This window comes from Caloenas nicobarica, chromosome 1 (assembly GCF_036013445.1).
Source record: "Caloenas nicobarica isolate bCalNic1 chromosome 1, bCalNic1.hap1, whole genome shotgun sequence".
In the NCBI taxonomy this organism is placed as follows: domain Eukaryota; kingdom Metazoa; phylum Chordata; class Aves; order Columbiformes; family Columbidae; genus Caloenas; species Caloenas nicobarica.
The window spans coordinates 107,025,729-107,040,545 of record NC_088245.1 but is presented as its reverse complement, the minus strand read 5'-3'; the positions used below and the strand labels follow the sequence as shown (position 1 = coordinate 107,040,545).

The following is a 14,817-nucleotide window of genomic DNA, read 5'->3' as shown; positions in this document are numbered from 1 at the left end:
CCTTCCATATCAACATGAAACTACACTGTTTATGACAATTATCTTGTTTCATCAAAGCAAATTCTCTTTTCCAAACAAGTATCCTTTGTTCTACAGAAATGTTAATTAAAAGAAGCTATGCAATTCAGAAATTAAACTAAATGGGAAATAAAATGTATTTCAGAGGCATGTGCATCAATCTCACAAGACCCAGACTGTTGTCACTGGCTATAATTGCCCAGAAGTAAATTCTTTAGTAGCTGTCATGGGCAGAAAATGTAACCGAAAGCCAGAAAACAACGGATGCACTTTGGGGTTTTAATAGTCAAGCTGAGACTTGCCCAGTCCAAGGCAGACTCTAACTTACTGCCACCTTCGAGGGTCCGAGGTGGTTGGGGACATTGCTGCAGCACCTTGGCCGGCCAGCAGACCGCAAGGGCACTCTGCACCAGGCTCCCAGCTGCGGCAATTTTGGGCCCCTCAGTATCTGCTCCCTCGCCCAGAGGGCAGCACAGACCAAAGGGTGCACAAGGAGCCCCGGAGAGCGACCAATTCTGCAAACCACCTTTGTGAACAGGGCAGGAAAGGTTTGAGGGCCACAGGCTCCCAGGCCTTACTCTGGGAGCTCTTGGCTTGTATCTGACTAGACAGTGGGCTAGAGAAGAAATGAAAATGTAGGCCAAGTCATGTATGTATTTAAACTGACGTTTTTGTTTCTACTTAAAACCTGCTGTTGTCTTTCCAGGAATGCAAAAAAAAAAAAAAAACCACCCAGCCAAGTATTTTTTTAATATGTACCTAGGCCAAATGCCAGAGATTATATATTCAACAAAAAGAAATACATTGAGAATCTAGCAGCACTGAATTTTTCTCAGATGCTAACACAAAGACTACATGATTAAAAAGAGATAGAAGATATTTCTGTCTCCTAACATCTTGTAACAGAAATTCACATATGGACATTCCTGAAGGTGGGCGCTTTCAGTAAATTCTCTTGGTTTTTTTAAGTTCTCCTTGCATAACACTAGTTACGGCATCCCAGAAGAGTGCAGCTACGGAGTATGAAATGAAAGCTACTCCTTCAAGTGCAGTAACGTCCCAGTTCAACACTTTTAAAGCACAGTTTCTGTGGCTAGTACATTGCTGCACATCCCAGCCGTCACAGATGACAATCTCTTTGCATATTTGCCAGGGGAGGAGCACCATAAGATGGCAGCAAACGAGATACAGCAGCAGTAAATGAAAAACAGACAAAAACACCACCCAGAAAAACAGTGCTTGCAACAAGGATCTGCCACAGTCTTCGGCTGAACTCACCTGAAAAAAAATATTTTTCTTTTTCTGTCCTTTAAAAGTGAAATAAACAAAAAAAAATGGTCCAAACCACTGGTGGCTTTACAATTAAACAAGTGATACCTATAGATCAACATGACCAACAAGGAACTGAAAATAAAACTCAATAATAGTAGGAACTCCTTTGCAGGTCTGGGAGCAGACTATCTACCAAACTCACAAAATCAGGACTATTTCTGAAAAATAATTAGAAGGACAAAAACTAATGTACCAAAATGGGATTATTCTAATAACATTGGATATACCCTGAAAGCTATTAAAATAGGCAATTTTACAGTCTGTTTTTCTGTACTGACACTAGGCGGTATGGTAGTGCTAGATGGGATGGTCGTTCCAGCTAATTTTTGTGGTTCAACTGTGACAATGAGACTATTTTTGTAAATCTAGGAAGGAAGGCAGGGAGAAAACATAAAGCAGAAATTCAGTTGAGAGTACATTAGGACAGAAAGTAATCAACCGACCCGTGGATAGAAACACATCAGGTTTGATATTTATGCCAGACCATATTATTTCAATAGCCAAGAAACCCATTAATAAATAATACATTGCCACCACATCATCTATATTGTAAATCTGTAACCGTATCATTTGATGGCAGATGGAAACCATTTTAACTTCACTTTTCATACTGTCAGCAGAAATAAGAATACAGCTTGTTATTACACAAGTGTGTGCAATTTATTTCACATGAACAAGCACACACGATTTCTTTTCAACAAGGCTCTTTGGCTTAAGGTGAAGATCAATCCCCTCTGTCTTCCTGCAAGCTGTCTTTTGAGAAAGTGCAAAGTGCACCTTGGCAAAGAGTTTGGCTCTGAAACAATGACCACTCCCTGAGGAAGAGCTGTCTCTAGATGAAAAAGGTTTCCAAAAATGATGATACTGGGATTTCTACTGAGAAGCGAGATCAGTAGGGACAAGGATGAAAAAGAAAAAAAAAAAAAAAGGATGAAAAAGGTGAGGTGATCAAAACAAGAGAAGTGGAAGAAAAGAGAGCAGCCGTATAAAATCACATTATCAGTACGATGTCACAGAACAACCACCACTCGAGGCTTAATGACAGGGAAGAGTGCACACATTTCTTCATGGAACGAAGAACTGAAAATATGACTTTGAATGCAGACAGTTTACTTCAAAGCAGAGCCAAAGTAAATGCACCATCGTACTTTGGCGCGCTGGGACAGACTGATTTAATCCCCTCGTACTGATTTAGATTTATTTGAAATGGAACCCTTCTTCAGGGTGGGCTACAAATCGTTCAACGAGTTCTTCCTTGAATTCTTCAAGGCTACAAATTCCTCCTTATTCTTTTGCCATGAGTGCTTACATTTTTGGCACAAAATAGAACAGCTCCATTAGAGGAAGATGACCACCACGAGTATTTAGCATTGCTATCAGGGGACACCCAAGACAGTAAAAAGTGATAGGCCAGCACCCTGCAGGTACAGGAAGAAGCTGAACTTCTGGGAGACCTTCCACATTTCTGCAATTTGGTAGCACACCATCCTTCAGGTTTTGTCAACCTAGAGCAATTTTTCCTTCCAATTATAAATGGCTGTAAATTTGAACCAAATATGAGAAATAGTTTTAGGGTGACCAAAGCACTTACTTTCTTTGCAAGCAATCAACTGCCATAGCCTTACTTAATTGACCCATTTCTAATGAGGAAACCCTCTAAAAAGTATTGATAGGATGAGTTATCCTCTCCTGAACTGATTATAACACTGTCAGTTTGTTAAGTTGCCCAGAATAAATCGTTATGCTACTTCAAAAGTAATGGTGACTTTCAAAAGGATCCATTTCAAAAGCAAGATGTTACTTTTCATTCACAGAATGACTTCTTCGAGAATTTACATTCTCCTTTCATTTGTGTTCCAAGAGAAATTTAAATCCAAGTTTATTTCCTTCTTTTTTACCTGGATTCTGAGAGGATTGGCTGCCTTAGAAAATGTGTACTTGGCTCTGTTTGGGGTTTTATTTTGATGTATAACAAAATCAAAATTGGAGGCAACAGAGCCCTGAACAGGAACCACAGTCAAAGATCAGGAATTGTTTCTCTGTGGAAAACAGGAAAAAAAAAAAAAAATCCTATGGAGTTTCAGGGTTCAGCACACACAGTAGGACTCTGGTATTCTGTCTGGTGTTTGTACAGAAAAAAAGTGCCATATAGCAAGAGGTGAAACACTTTCTTTTCTACTCCAACAACCACATTAAGTGAGCCCAGTTAAAACATTCCTTGATGCTGTCAGACCTTGGCTTTCTTCTGAAGCACAAACATGACCACGTTTAACCCAGTCCTTGAATCAAGTGATTGCTGTGCACCGCGTAAAGCTCTGGTCTGGTTCAAGGGCGCTGCCGGGTGAAGGCTGCCCTGAGCAAACAGCTCCTCCTTCCACCACCTGCTGTGCCAGGCAAAAGGACCACTCAAATACCAACGAGCTGGAGAGAGGTTTTCAGTTCACTCCAGCTACTGTTCTACATTTTCTTTCTCTCCCCTCAACTTGCTCTCGTGTCTAAAGAAATTAGCTTTTCTTTTTACTCAAAGAATGGTTTCTGATTGCCCCCACACATGGAAGACTTCAACATCAAAAACGTTTGCGCACGAGAACTTTCATTTTCTCCCAGTTTAAACATTAAGGGTTTTCTTCCTGCTTCTGAACCAAAAAAAAAAAAGTAATAAAAATCAAATATGTTGTAGTTACTGATGAGAATTATCTAAACGGCCAGACTAGTTATAAACAGTCAGTGATGACAGACCACCATATGTTAAGCTTCCCATCATTGTGCCAGAAAACTTCATAATCACCTTAATTACAGCAACAGCAATTTTTCCCCTCAGTGGAGATGTAACGCAAGGAAGTCCAAGTTCTTCTGTTCTGTAGTGTATTACTGTCTATAGCAAAGGCAAGCATATGTGCATATTGTCAAGCATTTCTGCAAACAGTTCAAGTTGCCAAGTATGTAGCTAACCTAAATGGCCTCAAAAGAAGGAAAGAAAGCAAACTTTACCTTGTGTGCTTTGTTGAAATATTTTGTTCAGATCCAAAGAGGAAGCTCTGGAATGTGATTTCTGTGGCCTTGGAGGTGGAGTAGGGGGCTCTTCTCCCTTTTTCATGGCATCTTCTATTGATGTGCTAGAATAAGACCTAAGGAAGAAGGGGAAGAAAATATTTTCCTTCAGAAATTCATTTTAAACTACTACAGTGAAGCCTATTTAAAAATACACTGACATTCCTTGCCCTACTGACTAAAAGTTCCCCCTTTTAACAAGACATATTTATTTGCCAACAGAAGGACCTACGTGTCTGGGGAAAGGAACGAGTCACACTTACAGAGCTAGTATTTCTTTAAGGCCTTTTCCATTACAACTTCAGGCTCTTCTCATGTAACTTTAACTGCCAACAGCATAATTGTAGCAAATATTACGAATAAACCTGACTAAAATCCGCCCCCCTTACAGTTTCTGTTCCCTTTCCCAGTTGTGAGGGTAGTGTTTATACAGGTATAGCTTCAGCCTACCGCTTGCAAGTACACATTTTGTAGTTTATAATATTCTAACTATCAGAATAAATTTTTCATAGTGAACAGTCACCTAATTCTACAAAATCCAGAAAAAAACCCGAATGGCTCTGAAGTCCCCCAAACTGGTCAAATACATGTCTCAGTACATCGTTCTGTGCTGTTCCACATCCCATTAACCCCAGTGTGGTGCCTTTGCTAAGAATTTTGATTTTGCTGAATTGTGTCCAATATTTTTTTCAGCTGTTGTAGTTACCAGTTCTTCTGCAAGACTGAGCGCTTTGTTCGAAATGAGCATTGACAATGTGAGATGTTACACTTACTATAACACATTATGCACGACAGGCAAGACCAAAAACACATTTGAGTAGAACAAAAATAACTCCCACTAATGGGAAACGGGTCGGGTTTTTTTGCCAAACAAGCTGTTGCTAGAAAACAGTACTTCAGCAGGACAGACATTTGGCAATGCTGATCCTGTGTTTCTGACGTACACTTTAATAAATACAGGAGTGAAAGCTGTAATTGCTTTAAAATTTACATGTGACAAAAAAAAAAACCTCTCTGCTGATGCTGAATTTTTTATCTTGGTAGGATTTTGAATTCCATAGCCTTACCATGTATAACCCAACCCCCCTGAAAAAAATGGGAAAGCTTTTAATCAGGATCTTGAGGTTTATACTTTTACTTTCCATATTATGCAGGGTATATTTTACTTGCATTAAAATTGTATCACCTAACAGTTTGAGATTTTTACATTTTTGTAAAGATCAAGTAAGACGGCAGCTACCAGGCAAAAACATGCCAGCTCCAGCAGTGCCATTGCAGAGCCTTCTGACAATGAAGCGTTGCTTGCTTGCAGCAGGTGGACTTGGCACCTAAAAGCCAGTTAAGAGTCAGCAGCTAAGATTCTGCACAGCTTAGGCTAAGAAAGATGGGCTGCAGCGCTGAGAGCCCGTAACAGACTCAAATAGTAGCCTCTGGTGGTCAGGCACACCTGAAGACGCAGATCCTCCAGCTCATATAGAGCCCTCCAGGCCGGGCAGGACAAGCGCAGCAGAAGGTGCGAGTTCAAGGACGCGCTCAGGAATCTTTAGTCTCAACTTCTGCATTGAAGTAGTGACATACAGTCACATGTGAGACAGTCATATGTGACAGTCACGTCCAAGCGACTTTTTTCAATCTTGTTTAAGCATTTTCTATTTTATGCATTTTTGCATAAATTACCTTTTTTTTTTTTTTTCACATTTTTTGCACATTTGCAATTTGTGATTCGGTAACACAGCAAGGAAATTTAATACAGTATGGAAACTAAAAAGCTTTGGCTACGAGCAGAAAAATGGCAGACAAGGCAGTTCAGCCTTTTTAGGTGTAGGTCCTAAGAATGGAGGATTTCAGTCTTCATTCATCATGCTTATAACTGATCCTCTCTTGTTAGCAGGCTTTGACAAGCTTGTAGGGAGAGAGTTCCTGATTATACACTCATTACCTAAGAAAAAGAAATGAAGTCCTCTAACTAGCACCAAAAAAAAGTTTGAAGGTGAATGCACGATATGGCTATACACCAAAATGGTGAACAGCCAAACCCAACACATAATCCATTTATACACAACACATTCTGGCACAGGTTTCCCTTTTCTTTCAGACACCCCAGTTCAGCAGATGTCATTTCTAGCGCACAGCAGTGTAAGTTCGTAAGTCCTTCCATCAGACACCAACCAGCCACAGTCAAGTACACACACGCCAACGAAAGGTTTCACCCATACCCAAGAGCAGGGCTACTACTGCTGTTTCTGTGGAGGCACACAGTGTCTCCCTCCAAATACAACCACCGTGCAGGTTTCCACAACACAAAGTTGCTGAGAACGTTCCCCACAATGGGGTGGTCCCCGCTGTCCCACCTGGGGCAGGGCTGGAGGCCGTCACCACCCCGAGGAGGCCGTGGGGCTGGGAACACAGGCCAAAGTCCCAGTGCTTTACGACCAGAGATCTAAGGCAGTACTTCTGTAGGGTCTACGGCTTACACATCTCCCCTGGTAAATCTGTCTTTTATCAGCACAACACCTTGTGGCTAACGCCAGAGGAACGTATGTCTTCTCCTGAAATAGAAATGAAAGCAGTACCTGGATCGTGGTCTGGCTTTAAGTGTATTAGATTCCTGAGCAGCTGAAACAGAAGAGAAGAATCAATCACTAAAACATCACATTTTAAAGAAATGCTTTTAGCTTCAGGATCAGCATTCATTAAAAATGAGAGTATTACAAGTGTGGATGTGGGAGTGTGTTTATCTCACATGAGCAATGTGGATTTATTTTCGCTGCTTCTTCCCCTTTGTTTCTGTAGTGTGTAAATGTCCCAAGAATTCAAAAGCCCACACGTAGTCAAAACTTCACCTTTTAATTTGGTTACCAGAACACAGGAAAAGCATTAGGTCTGATAGCTCTGATCTGTACTCCTGGATGTAGTTGTGACGAATCAACATAATGAATAGCATAAACTTTCCACAGAAAACATCTTATTCCAAGCCTCCTTCCAAAAGCACAAAGGTTTATGTCCTTCCCAAATACTTTAACTCATTAATATAAATGCACACCTTCTTACTACCCATTAAAAAAAAAAAAACAAACAAACCACAACACATCAGGTTGAGACTGCTTTGATATTGGGAAGAAAAGATATTTGAAGGTAGAAAGCTTTACAGGCTAAGCACTGATCAAACACATTATATTTCTACCAATGTAAAAATTGGTTTATTTTATTTGGATGAATTCCAAATACCCTGCCACATGCAGCTTTTATGTGACAGGAACACAATGGTGCTGACTTACCTTCTCTGGGTAGTTCCTCGAGTCTTTTTTTGACTTTATGTTACTCTCCTTACTAACATCAGATAATTTTGAGAAAACGTATCTGTGTGATTGCTTTCAAATTTAGCCCACTGAGATACCCTCAAGGTATTACAGCAACATCAATGATCCCAACACACACGCAAAGTAAACCCTTGCACTTCTCCCATTATTCTGCTAATCAAGGCACAACACTTAAGAGAAGCAAATACATCAGGGAAAAAAATTCTCAGAATTTCTAGCTTCCTTCAGATATAAGCTGACTTCAAAGTCAGACATTTATACACCAGCTACTATACAGCACTACCTGAGAATATAACAGATCCTCCAAAACACAGAGCAGGAACTACCTGTGGGAGCATCTGGCAAATACTGACTTTTAATGGCTTGTGTTGTACTAGGCTTATAGAAGACAAATGGCAGTGTATGGCACATGTACATCCACACACTATTTCTTCCAAAAAGAAACTGCTTTTAGGGTCATGCAGTGCTACTTGGGGTTTCAGATGGAATAAATCCAAATGCAACTGGTAGCGACACAAACGACCACTTATAAACCAAGTTCTAGTCAATTACTGTCACCAACAAACCGGCTCACAGTCATTCCAGATTTCTGCGCAACAAACTCTTCCTGGCGACCGAAGGGGAGAGAGGGAATTATTATTAGAACATGCAGTGGTGAGAATCGTCCTCTGTCTCTATGTAAAACTCCCAGAGAACACAACTTCAGAAATTGCTTCCCTACAGCCATATGACCCAATTTCTCCAATGCTGAAATTGCTGATTATTAAATTACATGCACAGTTATTAAATATATGCCACTTAAAAATAGGAAGTATAAATCCTTTCCAAGCTAAGCCATGTTTAAGAACCTTCACATTTTCCTTCTTTTATGGAGACCTTAATTCTGTTCATTCTTCTTTTAGAAAGCCTTCTGTCTAAAAACCTGCAGGTAAAATTGACATTCAAACTCTCCTAGGACATCTTGTTGAGGTAAACAAGAAAGTACAGAAGGAAGAAAGAATCCTGAAATTACTACTAATAAAAAATGATAGCAATAGAACTCTACTGCCAAGGACTTTCTTTTAAGTTTTTGAAAAATCAGGAAATTCAAGGCTACAATTACACAATACCCAGACTTAGCTTCACCTTTCAAAAGAAGTAGTGTAATATGAAAAAAAAAAAAAAGTTATAAAGCAGGTAGTTCATTATTAGGATATACACATAACTGTGGCAAGATTTCCATAAAACATGCAGTTATTTCGGTATGCTCAGTCCATGTGTACTTTGTGTTTGACGTGCAGATTTATACACATACACAACATAATAATTCAATATGATACAAAACTATTTATCCAGTTCATGAGTTTTGCATATTTCTATTTCTATGGATACATAAGCCTACTTTACATGAAACTGATAAAAAATGCAAGCTGTTGAGTAAATTATTTAAAAGGTTGTATGATTCCTGGAGTAGTAGAGCCTGATGAACTGAACAGCTTGGTCTGCACTAACTAAACTAATATACAATCATGACCTTTTATTTATTCATTCACAGGAGAGTGTTTTGGGTGTCCAACTGATTCCATGCCCCTCTCCCAGTACAACTTCATTTTAACATTCAAAAGGAAGTTGATTTGGCAACTTTTGGCTGTAACCTAATACCTTCTACTCAGCTGGTGCCTCCTTGCTTTACAGGCTGAAGATCAAGTGGAAAATTGTACCATAAAAGGTTAAGTATGCCACATGGCTAAAGAAAAAAAAACACACAAACCAAAACAAAAACAACAAAGAATTTTCCACTAGTCTAAATCACCCTCACAAACCCATCTCCTAATGATGGCCTATGTAGAAACGCACAACTGAAATGCTCTTAAATTTGACCCTCAATCCTTTAAAAGTCTAAGGCTAACAATGATCTTGCACTTAGAAGCCTAAATAAACTGTCCAGTTATTCAGAGATGCTGAACATATGAAGTTTTTGTTGATTCCAAATTTCTAGTCCTTTGGATGGCAAAGAAAACTTTCCCATAATGAAGCACAGCAGTATCATCTTCCCTGAATTTACCTAAACAGCCCAAATGAATAACCAAAGGAGGATGCAAAATTTCTCCAATTTCATCTCAACTGAGTTCTCCTCCTGAAGATTAGTGATTACAATGACATTTCAGAACAGTGATTGATTCTGAAATAACCGCTCAATTACTGCGCTGTATCTAGCCCACTAGATAGACGAATATTTTTACCTCTAACAAAAACTGGATCATGCAACCTGAGAACGTGCTCGCTCAAACCCTCAATGTGCAGGACAGCAAGGGCGACAACCCTACAGTGACAGCAGTCATGACAACGGGGTGAAACTCCGCCACCATCTCCCTCGCTATACAAACTCAGCAACACTGCTGGAGGAGTCCAGCAGCATCAGGAAGACCTCCCTGACTTGGAAGGACATGGGAAAAAGACATGCGAAGGACATGGGGGAAAAGAGGACAGTGGCACAGGAAATGTGGAGGTGACAATAGGGTTTGGGGTTTTTTTTCCCCCTAATCGTACCGAAGATGGAATTGCTGAACTGAAAATGAAATTCCCTGGGATGCTTCTGGGCAAAACTGGTGGGGAGGAGAACAGAACTGAAAGTCTCGCAACCACCCCCTTCTCCCCCTGAGAGGGAAGTGTAAGAGTCTGCGTGTGTGAAGGAGAAGCAGCAATCACTCAAGAACAGGAACTGAAGATGGGAAATCTGGCAGCTGCCAAGTGTCTGGGAAGAAGCCAGGAAAAAAAAAAGAGTTGGGGAATGAGGCATGCAGCTGTTGAGCAGCCATGAATAAATCGAGCTATAAGACAAAACTACTGTGACAGACATGTGGGCTCAGTTTTCTTAATCAAGGATATCTTCACAAGCAAAAACATTTATGTGAAAGGAAAATAAAGCAAATCCAGATTTTAGTTTGACTGGGACCAGGGAGGGCTTGCAAACACTCTTCCCACTCTAGGAAAGACATGAACAAAGAGGAAGGCAATGGAGGTCTGATGAACTGAACTAAGTGCATGGGAAGTTTCTGGAACGACTAAGCAATTTTGACATACGCCGTTCCAGAAACATTTTCCAGTATGATAGGAAAAAGGAGTGTATGTTAAGAGTTGGAGAGAGAAAGACCAGGGGTGGTTTCAACAAGGAAATGACCCTGGAATCAAAAGCTTGCACCAGTGCTGTAAGTGTCACAAGGTCTGTATTTCCAAAAGGCTATCTACCCTTAAACTCCTTGAGAGAAAATATGAAAGCTTAGTTTTTACGAAAAAACAGGCCATTTCAGAATAGTTACTGAATACTTATTCCATACTTGAGAAGAGTTTTTATCAAGAGGTACACCGTTCGTGCTCTGGCATCTCATTTGTAGTACAGAAAAACAAAATTCAGACTCCTTACAAGATGCTACATTAAAAACATCTCCCACACATGAAGGATGCACATATACTACCAATAAGGAAAAGAAAGCAAGAAAACCTTTTGGCAATTTGAAGTACTAATTCCGCAAATAGTAGTCATTATGAGGAAAAAGCTAATTTCAGTATGAGAGCAAAAAGGTCTTTAAAAATTAATCAAATTACATTAATTTAGGCTTACAGTGATACAAAAATATTTGATCAAAATTCTAATGGAAGTAACACATCAATTTTTTTCTTCTTACCTGTTTTCACAGTCAAGTGCTGAAATTCCTTTGGTATCGTTTTGAGACCGGTGCTTGCTTTCAGAGCTTAATAAGAAAAAAAAAAAAAGATAATTAAGTATGCATAAGTAAAATCTACAGGTATCAGCTCTGAGAAAGCAACAACTAAACTGACATTAGTTAGAACATCTAAAAATGGCTAAACATACTTGAAAACAGAAGTAGCCAAATACCTTCAGAACACCCAAGCACTTAAAAAAGTAACCATTTTTAGGAGTACAAGAGCCAAGAACAGAAAGGCCTGTGCCCAAACTGCCAAATAAACCCAAATTCTGTGAATTTGCAGGCTTTGGTGTCTACATCCACAGACTTCTGTTCCAGAGATGTAGAGCTGCCACGGAGACAGCAGCTGGTGGGTGACACACGGCAGAGCTGGGACTCGTCCCTCCCCAGTGACAAACCCAGAGAGACTGGGAGCAGGAGAGGCTGGCTGCTCCTGACGGCTGAGACCTCATCAGCCTGCCCTGGGTAACATCACATGGCACTGACAGAGCCAGGGTTAAAATTTAGGAAATTTAGGGTTTAGAGGGGAAGCCGTATGAGGAGCAGCTGAAGTCACTTGGTTTGTTCAGCCTGGAGGAGACTGAGGGGAGACCTCATGGCGGCTACAGCTGCCTCACAAGGGGAGGAGGAGGGGCAGGTGCTGATCTCTTCTCTCTGGTGACCAGTGACAGAACCCGAGGGAAAACCAGGGGAGGTTTAGGTTGGACATTAGGAAAAGGTTCTTCCCCCAGAGGGTGGTGGAGCACTGGAACAGGCTCCCCAGGGAGGTGTCACGGCCCCAAGCCTGACAGTGTTCAAGAAGAGACCGGACAAGGCCTCAGACACATGGTGTGAACTGTGGGGTTGTCCTGTGCAGGGACAGGAGCTGGACTCGATGATCCTTGTGGGTCCCTTCCAACTCAGGACGTTCTATGATTCTATGAAATCTCACTCTTTGTACTTATTCCCCTTCCGCTGATGCCTATGCATCCTTTAATAATGACTTTCTTAAGGTGTTCTTAATGCACTCTAGTGTATTTTAATGTACTGTAACACACAGTATTATAAGTGACCACTTGGAATGAAGTCTCTCATGTCCATCTGCCTTTATCAAATAAAACATGTGGGAAAAGTCTGGTTCTCAGGATCCAGTTCTATTTACATTATCTTCCACATTTAACTATATTATAACCTGACAGAGTGGAGCTAATTAACTTTTATAGTTTTGAAAATGAAGGAAAATTTGATTTTACAGTCCTGAACTACACGTCCTTGACTTCTAGGGAGATCTCTTCAGTCAGGAGAGCAATCTGCTCTTACATTTGCCAGAATAGCAATAAATGGTGCAACAAGAGCATTTGTTCTTTGGCTGCAAAGGTAGGAATCTGTGTCATAAATACAGGAAATCTTCGGCCTTGAAGGATTGCATGTACCCAAGCAGCTTCGCATCTGACTTAATGCGTCAGCTACCAAGAGCAAAGCACAAGTTCTTGACCTGCACAGGGAAGAAAAAAAGATTCCCCAAGTAAAAAGTAAATCTGCCCTAGACATACGAAAGCAATAACCTTCAAGGTTAAAGTCCTGCTCTTGTCCATTATGAATTTTACAACAAAACAAACCTCGTCAACAACACATTCATTTATTGGAACATGCTGACTTGTCAAAATGTTTTATAAACACCCAACAACTATGACAATATTTCTTTGAACCAGGGACACTGGAAACTTGTCAAACTCAGTCATACCTGAGAGTGGAAGGTGATTCAGGAATTTGGACTACCTTGTCTCACAGCTCTGATGCAAACTTAGCATGTGGACAGTTGGGAGGTCAAGATATTATTATCTTTTTTTTATTAGTGTATAATCCACAGCTTTGAGAATCAGGCAAGAAAATCCCACAAATGTTTCATTTCTTCAGCTGAAAGACTGGGACAGCAAGTGAGAACCTGACAGGTTGGAGAAAGGGAATATAACAGGGGATGACTGTGTGATGACCCAGTGCTGATTCTGGAAGCCCTAGTACCTGCTATATGGAAAAAGAAAAAGATCACCTTGATTTCACATTGCTTGCTGCTGACTGATTTCAAGTGAAAGAAATAAATCAAGCATTTTTAATCCAGTTTGTCCAAAATTCTGTTTTGCAAAAAAATATAGAGACTCTTTTCTAAAACAGGAATAAAAACTAATTTTGAAGTGCTGCTACTTCTTGCAAAAAGGGAAATCCAATATTTGGCACAGTGTAGCCTTTACACTTACAAAATTCCTGATAATAACCATTAGAACTTTGTTAAAATAAGAAGTGTAACATTAATTGCTTTAAGACTAGACTATTCTAGAAGGTGCATTTCATATCATTCACATACAACAGAACTAATTTTGAAGCAAAACCATCCATTTATTTGTCTTCAACTCAGCTGCTGTCAATGAGTCATCTCTTCATATCTACAGCAACACATAGCCAGCTTAGAAATTAAACATACCATGGCTTCTGTCAGCAAATACATGTGATTACTAAAAGCACAAAGAATTTAACCCCTAACAGGAAAAAAAAAAAGAGAGTTCGTTATTTGAATACCTTGTTTGTCATCTTTCTTTCCATCTTGTAATAGGGCAGAGCTATCAGGTATCTCTTCAGCAGATATCTTCTCAAAAAAAGAATATTTATTTATTATACTGATTGGTATAGCTCACACATTTCCACAGTCAAATATTTAAGAACTCAGTTCGACACAAGTAAAGGCGATATTCTCTCTTGCACCATGATTTGCTTTGACAGATAAAGCAGCATAGAGGATGTACAAAAAGACTACTATAACTCTGCTCTTTGACGTGTGATATTTCCACAGCTGAAATTAGTTAGAGAAGCATTTCAGCAGTGAACCACAAGGACCTAAGAATGATGTGCAAGCAGAGACTTCTCATAACAGGGCAACGTCATTCTGTGTTTTCTCTTTTGGTGTAACGCCTGTGCTAGGGTTGAGGAAACGTTCTCCAGCCCCTGCACAAGTGTTACAGTCTCCATCAGAACAGTCTCCCCGGCCAAAACTCCAGCCATACTGCAAAGCCCAGTAGTTCTGTGCCTAAAGTCTTCTGGCTGAGGTGGCTGATCCTTGGACTACTCTTTTCTTTCAACATGCAATCACTGAGATGGGAAAACCAAATTTCATTAGCTTGTCTGCTGGAGGCCCTGAATGGCCTCTGATGGGAAAACAGGGAACTTTGCCCCAATGTTATTCCTTAATTTGTCCTTATTTCAACAGCAACTTCTCATATAGGCATTTGTTGTTCTTGAAACCTCTGCTGTGCAGCTTACAAGAAGGAACCAGCAACAATTTCTACTGCCATTATCTGTAGGGACAACGATATACCCTGCAGCCAAAACAATAAGGCAAACATCAGAAACCCCAAGCT

General features: G+C 40.2%; 1 protein-coding gene across 1 annotated transcript in view; it reads right to left on the bottom strand.

Annotated features, from left to right (window-relative positions):
• The window catches only part of REPS2 (RALBP1 associated Eps domain containing 2), a 105,338-nt gene that overhangs the window by 33,656 nt on the left and 56,865 nt on the right, over positions 1 to 14,817 (bottom strand). Inside the window, exons 10-13 of the mRNA XM_065658396.1 lie at positions 13,982 to 14,051; positions 11,387 to 11,452; positions 6,975 to 7,017; positions 4,342 to 4,478 (exon numbers count right to left, since the gene is read on the bottom strand). Coding sequence (XP_065514468.1) covers positions 4,342 to 4,478; positions 6,975 to 7,017; positions 11,387 to 11,452; positions 13,982 to 14,051 — 316 coding nt within the window. The remainder of the gene's footprint in view (positions 1 to 4,341; positions 4,479 to 6,974; positions 7,018 to 11,386; positions 11,453 to 13,981; positions 14,052 to 14,817) is intronic.